Source organism: Nelusetta ayraudi, unplaced genomic scaffold (assembly GCF_046127955.1).
Source record: "Nelusetta ayraudi isolate G7.1 ecotype Tasmania unplaced genomic scaffold, CSIRO-AGI_Nayr_v1 ptg000063l, whole genome shotgun sequence".
Taxonomy (NCBI): domain Eukaryota; kingdom Metazoa; phylum Chordata; class Actinopteri; order Tetraodontiformes; family Monacanthidae; genus Nelusetta; species Nelusetta ayraudi.
Window position 1 is genome coordinate 4,638,841 of NW_027466113.1, and position 27,873 is coordinate 4,666,713.

At 49.7% G+C, this 27,873-nt stretch overlaps 1 protein-coding gene across 5 annotated transcripts; it reads right to left on the reverse strand.

The window, feature by feature from the left end:
• On the reverse strand, positions 1 to 27,346 carry myh14 (myosin, heavy chain 14, non-muscle). 5 transcript variants are annotated; one of them, XM_076040818.1, is made up of 45 exons: positions 27,009 to 27,346; positions 23,923 to 24,100; positions 22,435 to 22,641; positions 21,577 to 21,733; positions 19,719 to 19,746; positions 18,802 to 18,916; positions 18,508 to 18,555; positions 16,309 to 16,401; positions 16,157 to 16,220; positions 15,910 to 16,008; positions 15,222 to 15,365; positions 14,912 to 15,126; positions 14,669 to 14,821; positions 14,369 to 14,542; positions 13,952 to 14,125; positions 13,711 to 13,825; positions 12,987 to 13,055; positions 11,508 to 11,713; positions 11,279 to 11,400; positions 11,036 to 11,105; positions 10,767 to 10,927; positions 10,469 to 10,577; positions 9,908 to 10,039; positions 9,598 to 9,804; positions 9,303 to 9,440; positions 9,085 to 9,208; positions 8,800 to 8,971; positions 8,490 to 8,702; positions 7,521 to 7,665; positions 7,214 to 7,420; positions 6,981 to 7,085; positions 6,227 to 6,379; positions 5,685 to 5,933; positions 5,467 to 5,580; positions 5,288 to 5,386; positions 4,539 to 4,751; positions 4,289 to 4,450; positions 3,558 to 3,686; positions 3,354 to 3,442; positions 3,137 to 3,260; positions 2,833 to 3,041; positions 1,850 to 1,958; positions 1,236 to 1,408; positions 988 to 1,014; positions 1 to 187 (listed from the first exon to the last, which is right to left on the reverse strand). In XM_076040818.1, exons 2-45 carry the CDS (start codon positions 24,085 to 24,087, stop codon positions 1 to 3), a joined length of 6,168 nt encoding a protein of 2,055 aa, XP_075896933.1. In that variant the 5' UTR covers positions 24,088 to 24,100; positions 27,009 to 27,346. The 5 variants fall into 5 exon arrangements, with proteins under 5 accessions (XP_075896933.1, XP_075896934.1, XP_075896935.1 ...); XM_076040819.1 differs by lacking the exon at positions 988 to 1,014; XM_076040820.1 differs by lacking the exon at positions 18,508 to 18,555 and having other exon boundaries at positions 27,009 to 27,345.
• Positions 27,347 to 27,873: the final 527 nt, after the last annotated feature.

Genomic DNA, 27,873 nt, shown 5'->3' on the forward strand with positions numbered 1-27,873 from the left:
TCACTCTGTGTTGTTGACGCTGTAGGGGGGCTGCTGGGGCTCCAGGCTGTGCTCCGAGGATGGAGTGAGGGTCCCCGGCAGGCCAGAGGAGGGCGAGGCCGGCGGCTCCTCCGAGTCCGAGTTCTCCAGGGACAGGTCGTCCACCAGCGCTCGGCGGCCGCGCACCGTCAGCGTCAGCGGAGCGCGTCTGCACGGAATGGGGGGGGGGGGGGGGCAGGAGGACTGTGAGGACGCCTTCAGAACTCCCTGCCATTAGTTATCATAATATTTATATATTAATATATATATACATTTATTTACGTACACTGTCTTGAGCTGCTATTGTTTCAAGAACCGTTTCCGGATGGTAGATCTTGAATTATATAATTCGATGCAATCTTTAAACTTTCATTTTTGAAAAGGACACCGACTTTTGCCAGTGAGCTTGGAAAAGATCGTAAATCTTTGAATCATATAATTCAAACTGAATTCTCTGAACTTTTTACTCACCAACACTTCACCAGAAAAGTTCATATAAAGGTCCCATATTATTCCCTTTTCGTAATACTTTGTAAATTTCCAAACCTCAAATTCATATTTGCCAATAAAACAAATGAGATCCGCTGCAAACAGCACTTTTAGCCCCCTGTTGGCAGCATGCATCAAAAAACTGCCTTCGAGCTTCTTGTTAAATGCAGACGCTTTGTTGACAGGGGATGAAAAAATGGCGGCCACTAGGCGGAGTCACGAGAGTGGCACGAACACCAGGCTCTGAGGTATCGCTGCCCTTTGTGACATCACAACAGGCAGCGTTACCAGACACCATCTTAGAAGTGGAGCAAAGAAAAGCAAAACTAAGACGCTGGCCAAGTCAATTTCTCACAACAGGGATGATGGAACCTGTTAATTGAGCCATTTAAAAACAGCAGTAGATCTACCGGGTCTACTGCTAACACTTAAAAAAAGAAAGAAAAAGACACGAGCACACACACACACACAGTGACCTACTTATTATCTGCTCTCCAGTCAGGGACGCTGAGTGTTGGAGTGACGGATGGACAGTGTGTCAGTGTTAGATGGACACAAATGGATGCAACGGAAAAAAGCAAAAGACAAAAAACCAAAATCACATGGAGTTAACGCGTGGGGTTAAGAACAAAAAAAACAGACAAGAACAAATGATGATAAATTAACGGATGAAGCGCACGCCTGCACACGCACACGCCAAAGGCCGAGCAGCCGTGCATGCTGGGTACCTGAGCTGGTTGCGGAGCGCCGAGATCTCCCTGGTCATGCTCTGCCCGCTGTCACTCAGCTCCTCCAGCTCCCGCTGCAGCTTCCGCTTCTGGGCGTTGGAGCGCGAGTTCTCCTCCTCCACCTCCTCCAGCTGCCGCTTCAGCTGCTTCAGCCGCACCATGGACTTGTCCAGCTGGACGTGTGAGGAGAAGAGGAGGGAGGGAAAGAGGAAGGAGGAGAGAAGAGGAGAGGAGAGGAGAGGAGAGGAGAGACATATAAAACAGGGATTAGTCGGCTGAGAGGAATCAGGGGTCAGATTATTCCGGGCAGATTATTCCCCACAATGTTTTGGGAGGAAAGCCGGTTGTCTCGGCTGTGACTTGGGAATTAATTTTTTCGGAGTGGAAATGCGCTCCACCTTCCCCGCAAACACACAGATGCCGGCCGGCCGGCCAGCCAGCCAGCCAGCCGGGGGGATTAGGATTAGTCTGGATTGAGTTGGCCGTATCACTCGTTTCAGCAGCGCGTTTCAACACTTGCCGTTGGGCTGCGGCGCACAATTAGAGCAGCGGCCTCGGCCGACCCCACCTCTTCCCAAAAGGTCACTCAACTCCTGCTCGGTGCAGTTTAGTACCTGCTCTCTGTACTGGTCCGCGTGCCGCCTTTCGTCCTCCGCCTGCATCATCACCTCCTTCAGCTTCTTTTCCGTCTTGCGCACCAGTTTGTTGGAGAGCGCCCGTTCCCTGAGAGAGGCCGAGTTCATAATCATGCATGGAGAAAACTCATGACATCATTTTTAAAGGCCCGGTGCGGAAGATTGAGCAGCATCTAGTGGTAAGAAAGTGTACTGCAAAACAATACAATCAATCTATTTATTAAATGCAGTTTTCACTGCCTGTAGCGTATTAGCATACTGTATGGCTTTCCTGTACGGTTGTGTTTATATGCTTAGTATGGGCACTGCTCTGATACTTCTCACATCTTCCTTAGACCAGCAGTGAAAAAGACCAATAGCACTACTTTCAATGGAGTTTGCAAAAAAAAAAGAAAATCACAGTAGTTATTTTAAGTGACTATCTAATTAAAATATACAGTACATATGTATTTCATGTATTGTATTGTATTATATGTTCCATTTAGAACTAATAAATCCCTTTTAATTAATTACAAATGGGTTCTTTAAAATTAAAGCAGTGCTAACCCGCTTGAAGATTTATTTGAATGTTTTTTTTCCACCTCAAATCCATTTACACTACCAGTCAAAAGTGTGGACTCACCTTCTCATGCATTTATTTGACATCAAATACACGAGCAAGATATATGTAATTATGCAGCAAAGAAAAACACGTTAAATAATTCTAAATATGCTTTTTATGAACGGTAGCTATTTTTGAAGAATTCAAATTTAATCCACATTTCAGTTATTTTAAACTTCTGTCGTTTAAAATGAATTCCATGTGTGTTCATACGTAGTTGTGAAGGCTTCAGTGAGAAACTGCAATGTCAATAGTCGTGAGAATGAAAGAAAAGATATTAAATTCACAGGGTGGGTCCAAACTTTTGGCCGGTAGTGCACATCCGGATCTCAAAGCCGGCTGCCGTGTGTTGCTCTCTTACTGCCTCTCCTGCTCCAGCTGCTCCTCCATCGACTCGATCTTGGTCTCCAGGGCGGCGACGCTGAGCTTGTGTTTGCCCCTCACTGCTCCCTCCAGGTCCCCCAGTCGCACCTTCAGGTCCTTGTTGTGCCGCTCCAGCTGCTCACGGGAACTCTCGGCCTTCTGGGTGAGAGTCCTCTCCGACTGCAGCTGCACCGTCATCGTCTCCACCTGGACGTCCGCAGGAGCAGCACGGCTCAGAGGGGGCGAGCAAGCTTGTGCGTGTGCGTGTGTGTGTGTGTGTGCGTGTGCCAGGTTCAGCCCACCTGCAGCGTTGCCTTCCTCTGTCTTTCCGCCATCAGCTCCGAGTTAGTCTGCTCCTCCTCCAGCTCCTCCTCCAGCTGACTGACTCGTGCCTCCAACCTCCTCTTCTCCTCCAGCATCGCCGACCTGGCCCACAAAAAAACAAAACAAAACAAAAAAACCGAGCCGCATTAATCTCACAGGTGAGCGCGTTTACAACACGTGTGCGGTGACACCCACTTTCCGGTGCTGTTGTTGACCATCTCGTCGGCCATCTCGTCCCTCTCCTGCTGTGCCTGCCGCCGCTGCCTCTCGGACACGCTGAGCTCCTGCATGGACGACAAAACAGGCCTTAGATCTTAAAGAAAAGCACTGATTTTGGGAAAAGAAACCCCAGCAACTTCTCCGCCGGGTGTTTTTTTTGTGCTTTGTGCCTGCTCACACCTCCGTCAGTTGCAGGACGTCTGCCTCCAGCGTCTGGATCTTCTTTTCGCTGTCTTTGGACTGAGCTAGGATCTCCTCCCGGAACAGCTTGTAGTCATCCAGCTCGCGCTGTGCGTCTTTCATTTGGCCCTGCAAGAGAATCAGTCATTTTTATTCCCCCTCTGTGGTGACTGACGTATTGTATGCCTGACTTCATTTGCACAAGGTCTGTGTTTGTAGAAACAAAACGTGAATCTTAAAGGTGAGGTACGACGGACACCTGATGTTAAGAGACAGTGACCTGTGGAGATCTTTTATTATTATGACACATCAGGTGGAAACATTTGTTCACTAAAGCCCAACGATCAAGTAATGCTTTGATCTAGGGCAGTCGAAGTTAACGTGTTATTAACGTGTTATTAATGCGTTGTTAACTCCAACTCCTTTTAACGACACTCACTTTTTTAACGTGCAATTAACGCCTGGTTCACACCGGAGGCGGAAGCGCAGCGAAAGGAAGCCACTCAAAGAGTAATGGGAAATTTTAATCGACTGACAGACCTACTTTGATCCCTTATCAGATTGGTTTTACTGCTTGAGTATGATAGGTGTGTGTGTGTGTGTGTGTATGTGAGATTCCTTCAACATCTACACATCGTCGCTGCACACGAGCACACATCCCAAAACGCAGGCCTCCGTGAAGAAGAGGAGAAGAAAAACATTTTTACATCTATAACAATAATTTGCGCTACCTGCAGCCTCTTCAGCTGCTTCATGGCTTCTTCTTTGGCCCGGGCGGCCATCTCCAGCTGGGACTCCGTGTCCTGCAGCTCCACCTCCAGCTGCTTCTTGGAGGACGACGACTGCGACCGCTGGCTCCTCTCCTCCTCCAGCTGGATCTCCAACTCCCTCACCTTGCCGCAATAGGAAGCGCCGTCGGTCATTTGGAAGGAAGGGGACATCGCGACGCCAAACATCACCCCGCCCGACCCTCCTCCTCACCTGTTTGCTGAGCGCCCGTCTCTTCTCCTCCCCCTTCTCCTCGCTGGCGCTCAGTTCCCTCTCGAACTGAGCCTTGAGCGCCTGCAGCGTGACCTCCAGCCGCAGCCTGGAGTTCTCCACTTCCGCCAGCTCCTCCTCCAGCTCCTGCGTCTGGACCCTCAGCCCCTGGGCCTCCGTCTCCAAGTTCCTGCGGGCGCGCTCCAGCTCGTGCACCTGGCGGCAGACGGCAGTCAGTGACTCACGGACCGAGACTGAGGAGGCAGCGGTTGAGGCGAGTTGGCAAGCAAAGTCTATATATATATATATATATATATATATATATATATATGTATATATGCAAACTTTATGTATGCATGTCTTTTCTATATTGGTATATGTGAATTATTTATTCATACAAATATTCATATATATACTGTGAGAGCTTTTTAAGTATTGGGTTGTTCACCCTGCAACTCACTTCGATCTCTAGCTGTGCTTCCATCACCCCTAGAGACCCCTAGTTTTGTGCAAAACCTAAATATCGTTGAAATTTTGAGAAATATCGCTTTTATTTTGCTAAACACCGTCATGGAAACGCAGCTACTATCTCAATCCCTCTGTCTCTTCAGAACAGCGCCTTCTGGAGTCTGCTCCATTTCCTCCTAAAGGGAAATTTTTTCCTGGCATCCGAGACATCTTTGGCTGTACAAATAAAAGTTGATTGACTGATTGATTGATTGATTGATTGATTGATTGATTGAGATTCATACGTTTTTGCCGACGTCGTCCTTCTGGTTGACGAGCTGATCCATTTCCAGCCGCAGCAGCTTGTTGACCCTTTCCAGCTCGTCCCTCTGGTCCTGCACCTCCTAAGCACGGAAACACATTTGCTTGTCATGAATTGCCGTTAGAAAAAAAAAAGGAACCTTGTTGTCTACTTTTAGTTTACCTGCTGGGAGCGATACAGCGACAGGTATTTGGTCTCCTTATCCCGGCTGTCTGCTTCCGCTCTGTCTTTCTCCTCGGCCAGCCGAGCGCTCACAGCTTTCTCCTCTGCCAGACACTGAGGAACAGAAGGGAAAAAAAAAAAGAAAAGAGGTTAGCGGGGAAAAAAAACGTCTCAGCTATATTTTCTTTTTCACAGAACGGCGGCGAGGAGGCGCCCACCTGGTCGAACTTCTTCTGCCTTTTGTCCAGCGCCGTGCTGTTCTGCCTCTCCCGCTGCAGGGCGATGGTCAAGTCCTCGATCTCCTCCCGCAGCCGCTCCCGCTGCCGCTCCACCCGCTCCTTCTCCTCCTCCCGCTGATGCTCCCTCTGCACGGCGGCATCCAGCTCCCGCTGGAGCTTCCGCCGCACCTCCTCCCCGCTTTCCACCGCCGTGTTCACCTCCTCCGATTGCTTGCGGAGCTCCGCCAGCTGCATGCGGGTCGTGAAATGCAGTCAAACTTAAAGGTCTAGTGCGGGAGATTTTGAAGGGAGTCCCTGCCTGACAGTGCGTTTTGTATCCAGGCCACTGTCAGGTCGGCCTCCTTTAAAAATAGTGCATTTATGGGCAGTATGTTAAGCTTTTACCTATATAAATATCATAAATCAAGCCAAATCTTACACACTGGACATTTAAACATATAACCCCCAGTGGATCTGTGCTCGACTTGTCCCCCTTTCTGTGAGTTTTCTTGTTCACTGAGAGACTCAGGCTGCTGGTTCACCTGCTGGGTGTGAGTCTGGATCTGCCGGCTCAGCTCCTTGGCCCGCTCCTCCTCGTCCTCCAGCCGCTCCAGCAGGCCGATCTTCTCCTCCTCCAGCGCTCGCACCCTCGTGGCCAAGTTCATCTTCTGACGGCTCTCGTCCTGCAGTGATTCCTGCATGAGGAGGAGGAGGAGGAGGAGAGAGAAGGATGTTTAGTGTTCGCTGAGTTTCCTTTATATTTTGACCTTTAACTGATTTTATTTGACCCTTAATTATAAACATCGTCAAAATGAAAAAGCATTCTGCTATTGCTTTTTCATTTTCGAATTTTACATTTCATATTGAATTTTGGTAACTCTTTGCTGGTGCATGTTTTGAAAATTAAATCTCAAATGTGTTTTCCTTTTTCATTTGAATTAAGTACAAGAATGAGCAGTCTTGAATAAGAAAATGAAAATGCAGATTGAATGACTTATTAACCATTTTAATTATGAGTCAAATAATGCAGCTTTGTTCTTAAAATGAAAAAGCATTTCTGCTATTGCATTTTAATTTGGATTATGGTAACTATCTGCTTCCATATGTTTTTAGTTTTTATCATTGGTTTGAATTTTTTATGTGAGTGAAAGGTGCTATATAAAGTTTTATATAAAGTTTGATTTGATTTGCAGATCTCTCACTGACACCAGAACTCTACCAACATCTCAGTGGAGGCCAGCGGCCTGAAAGGTGTGTGTGTGTGGGTGTGTGTGTGTGTGTGTGTGGCTGGGTTACCCTGGCGTCGTTCAGCTGACTCTCTAGGCTGTTGACCTCCTTGGTGAGCCGCAGGGACTTGATGTCCGAGGAGGACAAGCCGGCGGACAGAGTTTCGATCTCGCACTGGGAGGAGACACGGCCGCAAGAAAAATGCGCTCACGTCACGAGGTGGAAAAGCGGGATCAGAGTTTTGCCGAGCGGCGTAGCATGTTAGCGGCTTCAAATCGACACGGTTTATTTATGATTTGCACCTGAAGCTTGTGCACGCGCTCCTCCGTCTCCTCCCTGTCCCGCTCGCCCTGAGCCAGTCGGGCGGTGAGCTCCTGCAGCTGACCCTCGGCCCTCTTGCGCCCGCGGTCGGTCTCCACGCGTCCGGCTTGGAGGCCCTTCAGCTCCGCTGTCAAATTCTGCCGCTCCTCCTCCAGCATGGCCTTGGCCTTCTCCAGGGACTGACGGGCCTGATGGATGGCGGGGAGGGGGGTAACACAGGTCTGATCAGAGACCAACCACACTGACGTGCCTACTGTTGCAACTGCTGATCTCGCAGCGCAGTCGTACCCTCTTGCCGTTGTCCAGCTGCTCCTGCAGGCCCTCGATGGCGGCGCTGTGGTTGACCCGGACCTCCGACAGTTGGGCCTCATGGCGCCGCGTTTCTTCCTCCACGCACCGCTGGAGTTGATGGAGCTCCGTCTCCCGACGAGACCTGCGCCGCCACAGCCAGGACGGGAAATGGGTGTTATTGTTATTATTATATTAGTATATTATTATTATCTTATTATTAGTAGGGCTGTCAAACGGTTAATTTTTTTAAAATCACGATTAATCGCAGAATCTTTGTAGTTAACTGCGAATAATCGCGGTTTTTAAAGTGTGTAAAGTATTTCTTACTAGAAATCGGCCAGAGGGGCCGACTACGGGTTAGTGAAAGGGACAAAAAGCCTGACGCTGGGTTCACACAGGATGCGGAAGCACCACAAAGCGCCGCGCCCACAAAAATCGCACGAAAGCCTCAGTCCTGCTGTTTGCACGAGACGCACATTTCTCGGCAACAGTCGACAAGTGCGGCTGTTTATGCCCATTCAGTCAGTCAGTCAGTCAGTCATTTTTTTTGATCAAGATCAATTTCACATCGTCCATCTCGACTTGACAACGACCCCTCTGTGCCTCTCTCCCGCTTTTTCCCTGTTCGTTTGTGTGTGTTTGTTTCCATCTCTCCCGCACTCTGTTCAGACACTGGCAAACATAACGCACACAAATATGATCGTATTTGTCAATGGCGGTATTTTCATTTTGAAAATCGCTTTTATTTTGAAGACTTTCCGGATTTTCTTTGGAGTTTCTTCGGTTTCTTGGAGTGACTTCCTGTCCAGCTTGACGGCGATCGCTCGCTGCTCGCGCACAAAATAGACCAGACGCTAAAGCGAACGCGTTATGGATTGTATTGAACTAATTGCGATGAAAGCGTCGACGCTAACAATTCCAAACAGACTGTTGTTGTTTATTCCACTATGCTGTCTGGACAGTGACCTGAGCTCCTGTTGGGCGGCGGTCGTGTCCAGCGTGTCCTCCAGCTCCGTCCTCAGAGCCTCCAGCTCCTCGCTCAGGTCTCTCCTCTGCTTCTCCGCTCTTTCTCTCCTCCCTCGTTCGGTCTCCACCTCCTCCTTCAGCTCAGACACCTGTAACGTGGCCTCCCTCTGAACCCGCTGGGCATCTCCGCGTCGCACTCCTTCTTCCTCCAACCTGAGTGTGTTCAATGAGGGGTAGATTGTTCAGAGAGGGGAAGAAAAAAAATCAAAGGTGGACATTCAGTTATGAAAGGAATCTCCTGACGTCTCACCGGGCCTGCAGGACAGTGATTTCCTTCTCCTTCTGGGACAGAGTGCCCCTCAGCTCTGCAGTCATCAGGCCCAGGTCGGACAGCTGCTCCTGGGCGTCGGCAGACTCGTTCTCCATCCGTCTCTTCCACTTGTCCTGCTCCAAGCGACCCTGCTCCGCGCGCTTCAGCCGCTCTGCAACGCGGGGCGCGGAAATGGAAAGAAGGTCACTTTTGCAGAAGGAAGAAACGAAACAAGAGAGCGACACCTGCAGAGTCAGGCTCTGTGAGGTGAAATGCGGCAGTCACCCTCGAGGTCGGCGATCGTCGCCTCGTGCTTGTTCTTGAGTTTGTTCAAGGATTTTGCCTTCTCCTCCTCCTCTGTGCACTGGTCAGTTACTTCGCTCAGACGCTCCTCCAGATTCTTCTTTTCCTGCACAGACGGAAACAAAGTGGGAGTTTGTAGCGCACGTCAACCTGCATGGAGTCAGCCGCCAGTCAAAAATAGGGGCTGCGGTGCTGCTTACCCGGTCCAGTCGGTCCCTCTGTTCTACTGCGGTTAGCAGGTCAGTCTCCATGCTCTTCACCTTGGTCTCCAAGGTGACTTTTTCCAGAAGGAGGCGCTGTCGTGTGTTCACCTCCTCCTCTATCTGGTCCTCCAGGTCCTGAATAAGAGCAAATTTTACACAACATGTTGGTTGGAGGTTGGAGAGTCAACATTTCCTTAATATTGACTCTAAATCTGTCAGAGGCATGTTTGGAGTTGGCATGATAATAATGATAATAATGATTATGATAATGATGATAAAAACAATAAATTACCTGAACGTTTTGCTGCATCTTCTTCTTCTCATTGGTCAGCTGCGAGCTCCTCTCCTCCTCCTCCTCCAGCCGGGTCTCCAGATCGCCCAGGACTTCCTCCAGCTCCTGCTTCCGATTGGCCAGCCGGGCCCTCATCTCCTCTGCCTCAGCAAACAGCTCGGCCTCGGCCTGCAGCTGGTCCGCCAGCACCGATTTCTCCTCCATCAACTGCAGACGAGAGACGGAGCGCAGCAGAGTTGAGCGAAAAGACGACTGACAGGGGTGTAGGTGGTGGTGGTGGTGGTGTTGGTGAGCTGAACTGGCCGGTTACCTGAGCGTGTTTCTTGTCCAGCTCGGCGTAGCTCAGCTCCACTTGCGTCAGGTTCTCCTTGGCCTTCAGGAGCTGAGACTCCCGGACCTGAATCTCCTCATCCTGCCGGGTCACCTGCAGCAGCGGCTTCACCTGGTGCACGTGTGCAAGGCGGAAGAAAACATGAAACCATCTGCACACTTCGGCTACTGAAATGCCCTTTTATATAAATGCTAAAAATAGCCGTTTAATATATTATACAGATACTCTGATGGATAAGCTTTAAATTCTGTCTTTATCCTGTTTTGGGTGTATGACAATTGATAGACAATTAAAAAAAAAAAAAGACACCTTAAACTTTGTTCACAGCAGCTGGACATTTGATTTTTATGTCACTAAAAACTTATTTGCTTGGGTAGAATGTTAAAAACATTAAAGTAAAGTAGGAGTGAAACTGCAGTTTTTTCCACACACGCAGATCATTTTCAATTATGGGGAAAATCCTGTTGAACAGGTGCGGCCAGACGCAACACGCAGGCCTGTGCGTGTGTGTGTGTGTGTGTGAGAGAGAGAGACCAGCACCTTTGTGAACAGTCGCCACCACTGCCAGTTCCTGAGTTTGAGGTAAGCGGCGCAGTTCCTCTGCATGACTCTGAGGGCGCTCAGCTGCTGCTGCTTCTTGGTGAAGGCTCTGCGGAGTCGGACACAGTTACTCAGCACCGTTGCTTCTTTAGTCACATAAAACCAGGTGTCAGATTCTCCATGAACAATAAAAATAGGAATTTACAACTTCTGTAATCTTTGGAGGGTTAAATGTTAAACCAATATATATATTTTTTTTTACTCGCAAACAGACGTGAAAACGTCAATGTGCTCGTACTTGCGTGAGAGGTAGCCTCTGCAGACACTCTGGAAGCGGATGATGGTGTCGGTGATCTTCAGGTCTCTCTCTTCCTCCAGGTGGGCCAGGACTCCAGCGCGGAAGAAGACTTTACTCTGACCCACCCGGAACAGGTTGCTATCCAGCTCCAGAGCTTTGATCTAAACATAGAAACGATGTCCGTGTCACCGTTTTTTCTGTTTTGTTTTGTTTTTTCAAATCAGGCAGCTGTTCAGTAGCGTTGAGAAGGAAAAAAAAAAAAGACTGACCATGAGTTCTGATGCCTGTTTGCCATCCATGAAGGCGCGAGGGATCGCGTTAGGGGTCAGGATCTCATATCTGAAAACATAACAAAGGTCGGGCTGTGTGAACAGAGTTGTCAGAAAGTGCTTGGGAGAGAGAGAGAGAGAGAGAGAGAGAGAGGGAGAGAGAGGGAGAGAAAGAGAGAGAGAAAGACAGAGAGAGAGAGGACCAGATGGCGACGACAGACTCTTCTGTGACACTCAACACACCTTTGTCTGAATTCTTGGAAGGGGATGCGGTTGGGGAAGCCCTGTCTGCAGATGCGGATCCCCTCCAGAACTCCGTTACACCTCAGCTGGTCCAAGACCAGGTGAGGTGACAGCTTCCCAGCCTGACAGAACAGGAGCAGGAACAACATTGCATTTCATTGAAGTCCATATTTTTTCCTTTCCTAAACATCGACAGGTCTGCTTTGGCCAGTCGCCTCCCTCTTCCTACCCTCTTCTCGTGGTTGGGGATGATACAGCGCAGGAAGTTGGGGTTGGTGTTCCTCAGCGTGGCCATCAGCTTGGTGAGAGACTCCTTGTACAGCTGGCCGACCGTGCGGAACATCCCCTTCTTTGTCTTGAGCCCGGCCCCTCCGAACGTGACCGGCCCGCTGCTGTCTCCTGCTGACACCTGGTCCATGGCCACGATCCTGTCCACTAGAGGGAGCCAAAGAGCAGCATGTCAGTCTTAGCGGCCCAGCTCGCTGGCCAGGGGGATTGAAGGGAACTAATGCACTGCATGTATTTGTCACATCTGCTGACAGGTCTCTGGATGGATGATGTCAGGTGGTGGGAAAGACAGTGAGAAGGATTTAGAGATGCAGCCATGTTTGTTACAAGCCAAGTCACATCACCAGAACACCAGTCTTTGCCAAGTGCACCGGCGTGACAGGTTTTCTTACATGTTTGTACAGGCTTGACCTCAGCTTTGAGTTTCATTTATGAACAAAATGAAGATAATATCACATGTCACACAATGTGACTGCCGGAGTTCTGCAACGCTGAAGACAATTAGGACCAGAACACTGAGGTTCGGTCATTGAAATATTTGTAATTTGCGCCACTTTTGCTGCATCTCTAAAACTCTTTCAACGTTGCATTTCCTCTGACACACAGCTGCTTTTTCAAGAAAACAGTCCAGTCACTTAAAGGTCAAACAAAAAAACTAAATATCTTGTTTGTACAAACCTGAAGCTGCATTACACACACACACATCACTGCCACACACACACACACACACACACACGCACACACACGCACACACACGCACACACACGCACACACACGCACACACACACACACGCACACGCACACAAACGCACACGCACACAAACACACACGCACGCGCACGCACACGCACACGCACAGAATGAAATGTAGCCGGTTCATAAGTCAACTTGATGCAGATGCAGGCTTTGCTGGAATTTTCTAACCCACGTAGCCCTTCTGGAGTTTCCCCCAGTGGCAGTCAATCATAGTCAGGGACTCCAAAGTTAAAGAAAATTCCTCCGTACTCCATCATACAAGCGTTTAAGTGACTTGGAAGTCCAATTTGTCTTGATGTGGAAATTTCAAAACCCTGTTTTCAGCCAAGTTTAGCTAATTTACATGTTATCAGAACTTCCATTGAGTGGAATCCTCTGTAAAACGGTTACGTGAATTAGAGATTTTTCAGCAGAGCCCAGATTAACATCAGGTTTAGTAACAAAAAGTGAAAATTTCAATTCTGGCCAAACTTTCTTATTAAGCTAAGAGCTTGGTGTGGGAAAAAAAAAGCCAAAGCATGCACAACCTTTAATAGAAGACCAACTAAAAAGACAGGAGACAATGTCAAACCAGGCAGACACGACACAAGGGAATGGTGTGAGGTGATAGAAGTGAGAGCGAGGGATGTCGGCGAGACCCACACAGGAGGAGGAGAGAAACCTACTGTCCGAGCCATTGGCTTGCAGCGTGGCATAGGAGTCAAAGAAGTAGACACGAGGAAGCGTTTGAATATCTGATGCAGGAGGAAAGAGGGTGCAGGGAAGGATGGAGAGAACCCAGTTCAGAAGAAGAGAGAGAAAAAAAAAGAGGAAGAAAATAACAAGGGAATGAGCAAACAGAGGAGTGAACGAGGAGGAAGGAGAGCAGCGGAGGAGGAGCGGACAGCGAGAGTGAGTGGAGGACAGCGAGAGTGGCGGAGAGGAAGAGGAGAGAGAGACGGTTAGTAAATCCTGCACCTGCAGGAGCCGTTAGGAAGTGACAGAGGCATCGCGTGAACCTTTGAAATACATGTGTGGCACGTGAATTCACAGCAGTCAGTCAGTAAGTCAGTCAATTAGTCAGTCAGACAGTCAGTCAGTCAGTCAAACAGTCAATTAGTCAGTCAGACAGTCATTTAGACAGTCAGTCAGTCACAGTCAGACAGCCAATTAGAATAGAATAGCTGCAATAGTTGCAGTGCTAACAACAATACAAAAATAAACTATAAAGTAATTATCATCAGTCATTCAGACAAACAGTCAGTCAGTTGGACCGACAGACAGACAGTCAGTCAGTTAGACAGTCAGTCAGTCAGTTGGACAGACAGACAAACAGATAGTCAGTCAGTCAGTTAGACCGACAGACAGACAGTCAGTCAGTCAGACAAACAGTCAGTCAGTCTCTCTCACCCTCCTTCCAGAGCTCGGAGACAAAATGGTCGGATGACTGGTGGAGCAGCGATGCCACGTTGTCGTTGAGCGGGTCCATGTTCTTCACCAGCCAATCGTCTGCTTTGTAATCCACCTGCAGGCAGGACATGGGGCGGGGCCAACAGTTGGTATCGCTCTCTGATTGGCCTGTGTGTGTGTGTGTGTGAGTGCGTGCGTGCGTGCGTGCGTGCGTGCGTGCGTGCGTGAAGCAGGGGGATACCTTGCCAGCGTAGTGAATGATGGAGAAGTCGGCCTCCCCGCGCGGCTGCTTGTTGCGGAAGAACTTGGAGTGGTTGCCCTGCTCTGCCGACAGCTTCTCCACAAACGTGCGATCTGTTGCCCGGGGAAACCAGCACTCTTCATCCAGCAGGGCCAGGACACCGGGCTGGTGGGTCTGACAAGGACAGGGAAACAATCAGAGTGGATCAGAACTGTGTGTTTGAGTGGGTCTGTTGATATCAATGTGTTTTAATCAGCAGCCATCATGTTTTTTGTCTTTAAACTAAAAAGATGGAAAAACCCAGTCTACTACTTTTGATCACTAAATAAAGATGACGAGCATTTGAATTCTCAAAGAGCAACACAGCTTTTTTTCCTATTGTAAAGTCCCACAAATATGTCTTTGGTGTCTATTTACCGGTTTCTCAATGAGGTCTATGCAGGGCTGCAGGTCCAGGCCAAAGTCAATGAAGTTCCACTCGATGCCCTCCCGCTGGTACTCCTCCTGCTCCAGGATGAACATGGTGTGGTTGAAGAGCTGCTGCAGCTTCTCGTTGGTGTAGTTGATGCACAGCTGCTCGAAGGAATTCAGCTGCAGAGGAAACGGGACAGAGGCCAATTCAATCTTCCGCCGCGCGTGTGCAAAGGTGGCTTTGAAAAAGATTAAAATATGTACAGCAGAAAGCATTTTGGAGACCTTGGGAAAAACAAAACTGACCTGGAAGATTTCAAATCCAGCGATGTCCAGGATGCCGATGAACGAGGCTCCTTGCCGCTGCCTGCGGTCCAGAGCTCTGTTGATCCTGTGGACCAGCCATCTGAACAGACGCTCGTACGTGGCTTTGGCCAAGGCCTCAACGGCGAAGTCAGCCTGGGGGGGGAAACAGGTTCACGCTGTCAGGTGCAGACCATCACAAAGCAAGAAGGAGGAGGAGAAGAAGAAAAACCTTTAAATCCGCACCTGTTCCTTGGTCTGAGCCTTCTGAACGTACTCTCGTCCCACTTTGATCCTGGGGGTCAGGATGGCCCGGGTGAACTCCAGCACGTTGATGCCCAGCAGGTGGCACAGTTTCTGAGCAGCCGTGTTGTCGGGCATGGAGGCCTGGTCGTGGTTCTTCTCCTTCATGAAGGAGATGTTGCCGAGCTGGAGCACGGCGGAGATGACCTTGAGCATGGCTGCGGGGGGGAGAGATGGTGACAACATTGATTCTTCACGAGACACGAGAAAACAAGAGCAGGTGCTTCTCTCACACTCCGGTCGTCTCCCTTACATAGTTTCTCCTCCGCGTTGAAGCCCATAATACCCATGGAGTCCATGGTCTGGATGAAGTTCTCCGAGTCACTCTGGCCAGGGACGGGGATGGACCCCCCGCTGAGGAAGCGATACTGGTCAGCGGTTCCCAAGAGCAGCTCGGCTAGAAATCCAAACAAAATTGGAGACAGTGAGAAACTGCAGCACTATTTCGCGAGGACACTTTGATTGCTCTCCGTTAGGGATGTTAACAATTAATCAACTATCGATTAATTGTCAATTATGAATTTAATCGATTCAATTCAATTAGTCGCAATTGATGTAACTTTTTTTTTTACATGGGTAGTTAATATCATTATAACAGTGTAGTGGCAGGAAAGAGCAATTCACCTGTAGATACTGTGATGGTCATAATAAACCGAGAACAAGTAACTTTTAAACAACTTTTTTGAAAAAAAAAAAAAAAGAGTTGAAATGTGACCCATTAGAAGTCAACTTAAAGTCAGAGGACAAATATTGATAGGTCACATTGGACCCTCAACATTACTAAGGGTTGAATAATGTGTTCCTTACACATTTTTCATTGTGAAATTTAGGTTCTTAGGAAAAATCGCCGCTTATCAATTAATCGTTAATCGATCGATAAGGTCAATCAACTAACGATTAATGAATGAATAGATAATTTGCATCCCTTCTCTCTGTCTCACCTCTTGTCTCCTCGGAGGTTCCGCACAACATCTGGTAGAAGACGTGGAACGTCCTCTCTTCTTTGGCCTGCCGGGTGGCGCGGGACTTTTCAAGGAGGTCTGGATTTAAACGCTCAAGGATTTACACAATAAAAGTCCAGAAGCTTATTGTTGTTATTTAATCCCACCGTGCGCCTGCCAGTTAAAATATACTATCAAACCCCGACAGACGGCATTTTTTTTTAAAAGGACGTCTGTGAAAGGATACAGGTCTCAATGTTGGCACCGACAATGTATCCCGCCACGTCGAAATTAATGCGGATGAATTTACCCTGAGAACAGAAGGAAGAGGCGGTGCTTATTCGTCTTGGCGAAGGGGCCGAGAGCGACAGAAGCGAAAATGAACGAGTTTGCCCGTACAAATCTGGAGGAGTTGTCGTTCTTGACGGTCTTTGCGTTGCCGAAGGCCTCCAGGATGGGGTTGGCCTGCAGCAGCTGCTTCTCCAGCTCGCCCTGGGACACACACAGGAGCGTCACAACAACCCCACCCAGCCCGCCCGCTCGGTCACGCCGTTTATTTCTGCTCTTATCGGAGGAAACTGCCCGTCCGTCGTGCAAATTCACCGAACGCAGTCGCTATTTCAGAGGCCGCGCGACGGTTTCTGGAGGACAAGCTAACAAACGATTCTCAATGACGCCACGAGAAAGAATCGACTTACGCTTTCGGGAACAAAAGGGCAGCTGTGATTTCTCCCATCTAATTGGCTTACATATGATCTACGCACTTCAAGGGGTAATTACGCAGAAACAAACTCATTAAAGCTAATTGAGAATTATGTCTGGAGCGGAGGAAAGGCTGGAGGGGAGGCTGCACTCTGTCTGTGACTCCACAACAGGCGTGCGGCGCAGCGGCTGACCCAGCAGAACAGCATCACTGCAGCGGCACGTTGATGCGGCATCAGCAGCGCAGAGTAAATTATCAAAGTGACAGGAGCTGGTTAATATGTCAGCCGGCCGAGAGCAAAGGTAGATACGCAAACACAAAGGAACGACAGGCACACAATTAAAGGACGGAGAAAGATTGTGTTTAACATTGTTTCCTGATTTTTTTTTTTGTTTGTTTGTTTCTGGCTTGAAATGAGACATCAAGTCCACCGTTGCTCCACATTGTGTTTAGTCCTGAAGGGAATAGCACCGCCCCCACTGTCTGCCTGATGTTAGGCAGAGGGAAAATATCAGCCATATACGACCAGGGCCACTGTAAGAGGGGACTGTATAGTCCCACTCAGACAGACTGCGTGTGGGCAGACAGTGCTGTCAGTCGCAGTTTACCCGTCATAAAAAGAAACTGCAATACATACAGCAGGGCCCCTTCAAAATACATCTTAAAAAGTGGCTACTAGGTAACCAAATCTGCAACCATAACCATCAGTAATAAGCAATCACATTCATGTCACTGTCTTAGATCTGTTATGACTTGATTGATTGGCTGTTTCCTATTAATTAATGCATTTATTCTCCGGGTTTCATCGGTTTTACCCTGTTTGTCTTTTGAATTTCATTTCATTTATTTTTTCTTTTTCGTTATTTTGATGATTCTGTATCGCCATTGCGCTGTATTGTAGTATGGTCTGCTTTTTACTGTTGCTGTTGCTGACCTCCTTTTAAAGGTACTGTGCCTGTAACAACAACTGGCAGGGGGACTCCCATTGCAAACCAGCCCCTGGCTGAAATTGGGGACAATCGCATCCCTGCAAAACGGGGTGTTGCACACTGTGCACTGCCCTCTTGAAAATGAACACATTGAAATTGAAAGCATCCCTTTGTGATGTCATTAACAACAAAGGTATGTCTCCTATCCCGTGTTAGTGTTTCAGTCAACACACACGGTTCATGAAAGCATCGGTTTTGGCATTGAAAGGGAAAAACAGGACTAAACATGTTTACGGGAGATTTTTTTTTTTTTCAACTAATTATTTGTGCAGCAGCTTCGCTGGGGTCCAGGATGAAGAATAAAGCTGTGAGAATGTCTGTCGTATGGGACCTTTAAATGTGTTTAAAGGACAACCACAGTGACACAGTAGCACGAGCACTCTAAATACATCCTGGTGGCCCACTTTGCATCACTACACAACGCGACACCACGCGATCTCTACAGCGGAAACACCCAACGACCGCACGGCTTCGTGAACTTGACGGATCATATTAAAGTTCAACGCGTTGATTCACCAAATGTGACCCTCCACCAGTGAAAACACACAGAATTGTCTCATCGGTGTCATACTCACAAAGTGAAAACTCTTGACGGCGTAGGAAAACAATATTGAAGGTGAGTGGGGTGGATGGATGGATGGATGAGGACAGCGATGGGTTGGACAAAAAACAAAACAAAAAAAGAACACATAAGACAACAACAACAACAATAAACAAACAAATACAAGTAAAAAAATTAAAGAAAAAACAAGCGTAAAAAGAACTGGCACATGGTGACTGACAGATAATCTGCCGATTAGTCAGCAGGACAGCGGAGATGATGAGGCAGAGTGGAGGAGGAGGAGGAGGAGGAGGAGCGACAGACAGACAGACAGACAGACAGACAGAGAGACAAAGAGAACTCACCCTTCTCCCCAAAGTGCTGCATCTCGTTAAAGAGCGAGAGCCGTCCATCTGAGCGTGCAGGGAAGAGAGGAGACAAGGCAGAGAGGAGAGAGTGAGGGGAAGCAAGAGGGAGCAGGAAGAAAGAAAGGAAGGAAGGAGAGGAGAGGAAACGAGAAGCGCTGACAAACTGCAGAGAGGCCAGGACAGCGTGGCGGCAGCAGCAGCCAGCAGAAGCAGGTACGAGCTGAGCTGCTTGTCAATCTTAAAGTCCACTTTTTTTTCTCTCCAGTTTTTCAATTCAAACTCGGGACGTACCGGCGCCAGCTCCTTGCTCCTGGACGAAGCGCCTCCCTTGTGGGAGGAGGCCACGTGGGCCAAATACTGAATGACCTTCTTGGTGTTTTCTGTTTTGCCAGCTCCGGACTCGCCCCTGGATCAGACACACAGGTGGAAAAATTAGCCGGTAACGCAATGTACACATACAGCATAGCAGACAGACCCATCCACCATCTCTTCAAATAAACAGTGCGAATTTAACACCCGCCGCCTCGATTCCTGACTGACGTGTTACGAGCAGGCGCTCCACAATGGTCGCACCAGCGAATACAGAGCTCACGCAGCGCGTTCCGAGCCACAGGTCTAAACACGGTAGCAGGCGGTGGGGGGTGGGGGGAGACGGCAGAAGTCACGACTGTTGCTTTTGGACGAGAACAATGGTGGAAAAAAAAAAGAAAAGAGACCCGGGTTAAAAAATAGAACCAGTAAAAGACCTAAAAGAAGACGCCTCGTCGTAAATAAGCCTGTGGTGGGACAAAGGCAGGAAGAGTCTGGCAGGAAGGCTGCATGACGGTGGATTGACAGGCAGGCCTGACAAACAAGACGGGAAGAAAACGTTCACGCTTCAGGTTCTGGTTGTCTGCTAATGACTGACACGTCTAAGTGGGTTTGTGTCAAAAATGGAAAAAGAGAAGAAGTCAGACAAGTAACTCCTGGAGCATCTGAGACCATTTTTATCTGTGGGCTCACATGCGCTGGAGAGAAGGAGGGCAGATGTGTCGTCGGCAAAAAAGAAGCACTTGTTTATTTAAATATATTCTATTTTCAACCGCCAACGGGGCTAAAAATAAACCCGCGCCACAAGTAATTTTCTACTTACAAGTCAGGAGAGTGAGGAAAAACATGAAAGAAAAATCCAACACACAGACAGACAGACAGAGCGACGGGCCACTCACGTGCAGAGGATTGACTGATCTTCTCTGTCTGTGGATTGAGAGAAGAAAAGCAGAGACACATCAGTGACTGGACAGGCAGATTTAAATCATTATTATTATTTTTTATTAGTGTGTTAAAAATTGAGCTAGCAGGGTCGTGAGGAGGCCATTTATACTACGACTGCTACTGCAACGGCCACTGCTGTTTATTTAATGATAATACAGATAACCATTTGTGCCATGAACCAAAAGCAAACCATAAAGTTATTATTTGGTGAAGTTGCGCCACCGTAGCCAGACGCATGTTAGCCAGTTAGCAGCAGCATGCTAGCTGTTGGGACAGTTTTTTTGCGCACAAATAGCAACACAACATTTTCAGTGCAACTTCTCAGTGTGAGTGTGTAAACACACCCGAGATGTGAAGCATTTAGCAGCAGGACCTCGTCTGTCAGGTGTTTCCATTGGATGGTGTGAAGCGCATAAGCCGTAATTCTCATAAAATCTCGTCTCCACTTTGAGGAGGATGCAGGTACAAAAATTTCTTGCCTAAATCTGCATTTCGAGATTGTTTGCAGTTAAGAATGGTTGCCATATTTTTCCTTTTTTGATTGTAAAAAAAAAAACATTAGGTTTCCTCCTCCGTTCAAACATAACGTGTCACAACGCGACCACATGCGTTACATCTGCTGACGTGTAAATGCGAAACAAGTGTTTCCATGACACTTTTGCGATAAACCTCTACATCGATACGTCTGAAAACCACCTCATGAGAGTGTCAAAGCCTTTTAGCCATATTTGAAAGGTTTTTTCGAAGTTTAGCTGTTTCCATTACCAGTTTTTTACTGCGATAGTTGGGTTTTGCGCAATTCTAGGGGTAATGGAAACGCAGCTATTGTGCTGTGATCAAACCTGGGCTTCCTACTGATCAATAGATAGATAGACTAATAGTCACCAGGTGCCCAGAGCTCCTCGGCAGGGACTCAGTGGAATGCACACTTGATTCCTGCCGGCGGTGCGACTGTTACTGGTGCTGTGGGCAGACCAGCAGGTGCAGGTGACCAGCCAAACTGGTCTGAACCAACCGCAGTGGCTGCTGCTACTGCTGCTGCAGCGGAGGCCGAATAGGGCGGGCGCTTGCTGGCTGGCTGGCTGAATGACTTGTGCTTTCTTTAAAAACACAACCCGGCGTGCCAAAGAATTCATACTGGTCGTACTGGTTCACTCTGCTGCCGCTGCTGCTGCGACACGCCTTCAAACTCGCCCAGGGTTCGACGGCTGCCACAGCTGTCCTGCCGCGTCACCGCAGGACGACAACCTCTCCCCTCCCCGTCTCAAGAGGGCGGAGAGACGTTGCACAATCAGCCTTTAACGGCTTTAAATGCTGGGGGAAAAAAAATCACACACACACACACACACACACACACACACCAATTTGCCAACCTGACAAAAAAGAGGCCTGTCAGGAATCGTCGTCATCGCGGGCAGGTTGCTACGCTCTCACGGTCACGGCTGTGACGCATAGAAACGCGGAGTTCGTAAAACGGGAATGTTGCGTAAAAAAAAAAGATTCACACTGCCCAGGGGGGAAAAAAAAAAACACAAGCAAACAGACCTCAAGTCTGTTTGTTTTCACTTTAACACCACTTTCGATAAGAGCGGCAGTGTGAACCAGCGCCACGCCTGGGGGTGACGTCACGACGGTGATTTAGCGAGCAAAGATCGCGGGCGGAGAGGGAGGGCGGGAGGGAATTATGGCAGCACGTTTCGGGCCGGCTGAGCCGATAGCAGATAACAGGTGTTAGGCGTTGGAATGCCGGGGTCAGAGGTCACACGGAGGGGGAGGAGAGGGGAGGGCAGGGGAGGGCAGGGTAGGGAATACCTTGCAGCATGCTGCGATAGGCCGCCTCCGATATGGCGTAGATGTGGGGCGGCATCTCGTGCCGCTTCTTGCCGCGGTACATGTCCACGATGGACTCTGTGTAGATGGGCAGGTTCTTGTAGGGGTTGACCACCACGCAGAAGAGCCCTGAGTACGTCTGCAGCGAGAGAGAGAGAGAGAGAGAGAGAGTCCCGGTTAGAATCTGTTCCGATGGATGGACGCGCTTTGCAAAAGCCGACACACAAAGATGTTATTTTTAATGTGTAAAGTGTTTTTCAAAAGACGTACAGGAAAAAGCTTAAAATGGAGAACAGAAATAGGAATATTTTCGCATTTCACTGTATATTATTCTATATTGACACACCCTCAACCAAAGCTCAATGCTCAAAAAAAAAAACCCCTCAGCTTTAGCTTTCTGTTACTGCTATTGCTGGATCCTTCCAGACTTTTCTCTTTCCGGGAAAGTTCACCGACATGCTGGAGACACGCATTACTGTAAGAGAGCCGTAAAGTCAATTAGGGCTAATAAACATATTGGACTTTTTAATCGCGTTCCACTAAATGCTTTGCGACCCACGTTTGCCTCCGTGATGACTTACATTTTCGTTTGCTTATCTGCAGGAGAAACTGGAGACCTCCCCCGACACACACACACACACACACACACACACACACACACACACACACACACACACACACACACACACACACACACACACACACACACACACACACACACACACACACACCTCGGTAAAGTGATTCCTTGCCGTATCTTTTACAACGGCAGACGCCAGATGAGCTCACCGCCAACGTGTCTCAGTGAGTGTGCGTGACATCCACGGCCAGGAGACTTACGTAGATGAGGCCAGAGAAGTATCTCTCCCGCAGGTTGTGCAGCACCGAGGCCTCGTTGAGGCAGGTCAGGTCGGCCATGTCCTCCACTTTGCTGAAGCGGGGCGGGTTCATCCGCTGCACCTCCTCCCTGGACAGGGTGACCCGCCGCTGGCTCTCCGTCAGCTCCACCTCCACCTCGTCGCCGCGTTCCTCCCGGATGCTGGCCGACTGCGGGCGGCGGGAAAGACGCAGGTTAGGGGTTCATGGCTGCACGCTGCGTTCGGTGGAAACTTATTTTGCTGCAGTTGTATCTGAGTCAACAATGCATTCCTGAACTAATCAGTTCTAAAATGAGCCATTACAGGAAATGTCGCTGGATGTTTTGATTCTTGGAGGGGGGAAGATTCTTTTTTGATGCCGTGATGAAAAAGATTTTTTTTTTCCTCCGTCCAGTCTCATTAAAGCAATTTCAACTGAAGGAAGGAAAAAAAAAGAACACAATTAAGATGGAATCTATGATAAACAGCACAAGGCGTGTGGTCAGACTGTAAAATGTATACAGAACATTTGCAGTCCAAAGTAAAATATTTGTCGGAACCAGTTCCAGCCGGCTTTTTTTTTTTTTGGGTCTTTGTACGTGACGGCGGCCCGAAATAGACGCAGACTTGAACATTGCCGATGGCCTGGTTGCTTCCAGGCCAGGAAGTAGCGAGAGCTGCGTCGTGGAAGTCGACTGCGCGAGTCAAGACGGACGGACAAAGAAGTGCGTCTGCGTTGGCCTGTGTGTGGGCACAATGCAGCAGCATTAGTCACAGGCTGAACGACAAGCTCACAATGTGAACCCCGACTTAAGTGTGCGTGTCTCTCTTCCTGTGTGTGGATGTGCGCACTTTGCATGGGTGTGTGTGTGTGTCAAGTGTCATGACAAAAAGAAAAATGAAAAAAACGAAGCCGGCGTCCCGACAACTGCCTCTCTGAGGTCGCAGTGAAAGAGGGCATTGTTCCGTTCAAAGGAGCTCTTTCTGACGCCAGCGCAGCTCGAGGAACATGACATCCAATTTACACATCGCGGCCAGCGACGCGGGCCAGCGGCAACTTAAACACTGGGGCGTGGGGGGGGGGGGATGTCACCGGGGGAGAAGCGGAACAGATGAATTTAGGGGAATGACAGTCACGCCGGCACTGGTGCGGGGAGCAAACGCAGTGTGACGCAGGACCTAATGTTTTTTGTTGTTTTTTCCAAGTGATCGAATTGCGGCCGTAAAATCATAAAGATACGACACGACGCACACGCCTCATGCTTCCCGTGATCCACCTGCGCGACACACCCTCAGTCAAAGGCGCACACACTGAGGGCTAATTATTTACCAGCGGAGGAATGACAGCTGAGATAATGAGGGGGAAAGAATGCGGGTTGTTAAAAAACAAACCCGGCTCGCGTGTTCACCCCCAGAGTTCAGCCCGTTTGACCTGCGGGCCGGCGCTCGGCACCGGGCGCCGCCTGCTCACCTCGAAGCCCTGCTTCTCGGACGGCACCCACACCAGCCTCTTGGCCGCCCAGTCGGCCTGGCTGGCGGCGGAGAAGGCCGACTTGGACGTGGGCGACCCCGGCCCGGCCTCCATGGACAAGAAGCGGACGACATCGCTGGCACCGCCCCCCGCTGGCTTGGACATGGTCGCGCTGGTCCTGAGTGAGGAGAGGAGAGACAAAAAAAAAAGAGAAAGAGGAGTGAGTGAGCGAGGAGGAGGAGGAGGAGGTGTGGGTCTGTTGCTGAGGCTTCCGCGGTCGCCGAGCGCCGATGGACGCTGACATTGATTTGCCTGCACAGAGAGAGAGGGGGGGGGGGCAGCAGTAGTATGCAATCGGCGTCCAACTAAGATCGGGTCAGGAGCGGAAGACGCAGCAAATCAAGGAGAAGGAGACGGAGACGATGGGTGGGGGGAGGGGGGAGGGGTAGCTGAGGGAGAGACACATCAATTGGCTGAGTGAACTGACATGACAGACAGGCCCTGGGGGGAGGGAGGGGGGCGGTGAGGGAGAGAGGGAGGGAGACTGCAGTGAGGACAGAGAGGCGGCACTGAATAAAAAAAAAAAAAGAAAAAAAAAAAGAAATCGACTGAATGAAAATGTAGGATTCGGTCTCCCCACTGGCAACCCTTGCTTCAAACCGGGTTCAGGCCCAAATATTTCTCGGCCCTCCGGCGTCCTGCAAGAGATGATGCACCGGCGGGTCTCTTGGTGCCGCTTAGCGAGCGACCCCTCAGAACCGGACGGGCAAGCGTCCAGGTCAGCGCCGCTGCAGATTCACCCTGACAGCCGAGACGCAGCGGGCGGCAGCGAGGCTTCAGTGGGGAAAGTTTAACTGGGCGGTGGAGAAACTTTCCACCGAGGTCAGTGGGGAAACGGCGCTTTTCATAGGCCGTTACTGCTGTCGAGAGATGCTGCTGCTGCTGCTGCTGCTGCTGCTGCTGCTCGGCCTCAGTCGAGCGGTGCGCCTGCTCAAAGTCGAACCTGCCGTCATCGGAGGCCAAAACCAACTGAATTCCAACTTTTGTTTGTTGTTCCGCCACCGTTTGATGGTTCCAGTTCGTCAGACTGGACAGAAACCAGTCAGGCAAAACACAGTGAGACTTTTTCCACCCGCCTGACAGGAACTGTCAACTCTGGCTGATTGACTGACGTGTCGTTTGATTGGATTAATGGGATGGCTGTGGAAAGGCTTGACAGCAGGGTAACGTGTTGACCGTCGAAAGGTCACGTGCAAAAAGTTTCCTCTTTAGGAGAAGGAGAGTCTGGCAAACGAGGCATTTGTGGTAACCACGGCGACGAGGGAGCAGGCCCGACTAGCGACAAATGTCACCTCGTGTCCGACAGGTATGCCATTGTTAACACACGCGGCGTTTTAACAATTAGGCAGCTCCGTGCCTCCACAGGTATGTCATCTGGCTTGATTCCTACAACGCATCTGTGCGGCGTTTTTTTTTGTTTTTTCCCCTCCTTTCCTGCGCTGCCTGTTCGGTGCGTGGCCCCGGCCCCCAGCCAGGCCTTCGTGTCTTAACCATACCTGTTAATCCGACGCGACTCTGGGTGTGGAGCAACAAAGGAGTCTGCACCACCCTGCTAGTCAGTAAGGAGGTATGTTATTGCTCTTAAAAACAACGACCAGTGGTGCAGCTGTTTTCCAAAGATGATGTCATGGGAAACTCTCTGTCTCTCTTCTCTTATAGACCAATAAAATGAATCCAAACCCAATAGCGAGCTACTTCCTGCTATGCATCGTAATACCTCTCATATTTAGCATATTTTGGAAAATTCAAATGTTAACACACATTGGTGGGATGAATTGTGGCTTCCAGTCATTTAAAGAAGGTGTATGTACAGTGGTTGCATATTATTAGCAATCAAATTCCGAGAGGAAGCTTGATCTATCTATCAATATATCTATCTATGATTGGCTGATGATGATGAACTGTGCTTTCAGCATTTAATCCTTGTGTCTCATTGAAAGGTGTTCACACACACACACACACACACACACACACACACACACACACACACACACACACACACACACACACACACACACACACACACTGCTGTCGCATTACAGAGCCAGGGCTGACCGGAGAACTGCAGCAGCAGCAGCAGCAGCAGCAGCAGCCGGTCGCTGGCTGCTCTCGACCATAGCAACACCCGGGACGGTGATCGGCAGCCCCCGCAGACAATACCTTCACTTCCCACTGAGGTCATTCACCGCAGGGGGTGGTGAGGGTGGTGCTGCTGCTGCTGGTGGTGGTGGTGGGGGTCCTGCTCCTCTTGTCTGTCTACATGTCAGTGCGTGGCTTCTCATTAAGGTGTGCCCGCCCCGTGCGTGAGCGCCGGCGCGCGTGTGAAATAAATGGGTGTGGGAGCCGGAGACGCCTCTCCTCGCGTTCCTGATTTTATCCGGTCAGCTTTTCCCGGCCAGCTCGGCCTCACTGACGACGACTGCCGCATCCGGTAGCCAGCGAGGACAGGACAGGCAGGTGGCAAGCGGAGGAGGCGGCGGCGGCCGAGCGGCACCGAACGAGACGGTGACTGCGGTGCGACCCTCCCTCCTGGCTCCGCCGATCATTAGCCAACTATATAAACGTGTGTATATATTTTAAAGCGATCGAACCAAGACCGTCACCGTGAAAACTCAACACGGGCTGCGACAAAATACGGTGCCACACACACACACACACACACACACACACACACACACACACACACACACACAAAAATAAATAAAATAAAATAAAATAAAAATCACAGAGGGTGGATTTTTATGGGGCTTTCTGGGTAATACGTATAGATGGAGCAGAATATGGTCCCCAGTCGGACAGTTATTCCTGAGCCAGACTTCAGGCTAACTCGATCTAAGCCTCTGGCGGCTAACGCCTCTCATCCAGCCCGAGAATCGTTTTCCGCAGGCGTTTTAATAACCCGCATTTTGAAGCCGCCTAGCCGGGTTAGCCAGTCTACCCGAATACATACATACATGTATGACACGTTCGGAATATCAAATTAGCCGGATTTAGAATAAGGTCAGTGAAACGCCTTCCTTCCTTACCTTCACGATTCTGCTCCGAGTCTCGGTTAGGGCGGCGTGGCGGGGCGGTTCGGTTCGGGGCGGTTCTGGGCTGTTTCTCGGCTCTCTCTCGGCCAGACAGGTGTGTTGCCTCCCGCACAGGCTGCTTTGATCATCGCAGAGCGCTTCCTCTCGGAAGCCCCGCTCGCACCTCCGCGGTGGGAATGAAACAAGAGGGGCAGTGAGGGCAGGGCGACGGCTTCAGTCGCGGGCCGTCGCTTCCGGCGAGCGGGCCAATCGCATGCGAGGAGACGTCTCCGAGTCGAGCGTCGAAGAAGAACGAGTCCAGTGAGCTCCTGCAGCCGCGCGCTCGGCCCGCCTCATGAATGCGACGGAAACGGAAACGCCCACAAGCTGGCAAGGAACGGGCACGAGGGCCCAATGGCGCGGCGGATCACGCGGAGCTTCTCCGCCGCCGGCCAATGACGGTGGACGAGGGGCGGGATCAAAGTCTGACTGTCGGGTGAGGCAGCCAACTGCAGCGCCGTAGCAGGTGCCCGTGCGGCGCTCTCGCGGTCAACTTGGGGAGCTTTGCGCGCCCTTTGTTTACCACTCAGCGAGTGTCCCGCAGACGCAGACCCGGGATCGGATTTGTCGTAAAACCCGTCTGAACACAACGGACGGTGTGCCGGGAAGGATCTGACTCTGGGCGCGTCATTCACCTCGTCCGAGGAAAACATAAAAAAAAAGAAAAGAAAAAAAAGAAAAGCCACTGGACCGCAGAATCAAAGGTAGCAGAATTCTCAGGCTAAACACACCAGTCACAGGAACATCACAGCGGTCGTAAGAAAGAATTCAATAAAGACAAATAAAAGCTAGGGAACGTTTTAGCTGTAGGAAGAAGCCC

Excerpts from the sequence above, each read along its gene's own strand:
- myh14 (XM_076040818.1), bottom strand. The coding sequence starts at position 24,087 with ATGTCCAAGCCAGCGGGGGGCGGTGCCAGCGATGTCGTCCGCTTCTTG. Across the intron at positions 11,106-11,278 it reads TTCCAAGAATTCAGACAAAG|ATATGAGATCCTGACCCCTA; the intron begins GTGTGTTGAGTG and ends TTATGTTTTCAG. Across the intron at positions 1,409-1,849 it reads CGGACCAGTACAGAGAGCAG|CTGGACAAGTCCATGGTGCG; the intron begins GTACTAAACTGC and ends TCACACGTCCAG.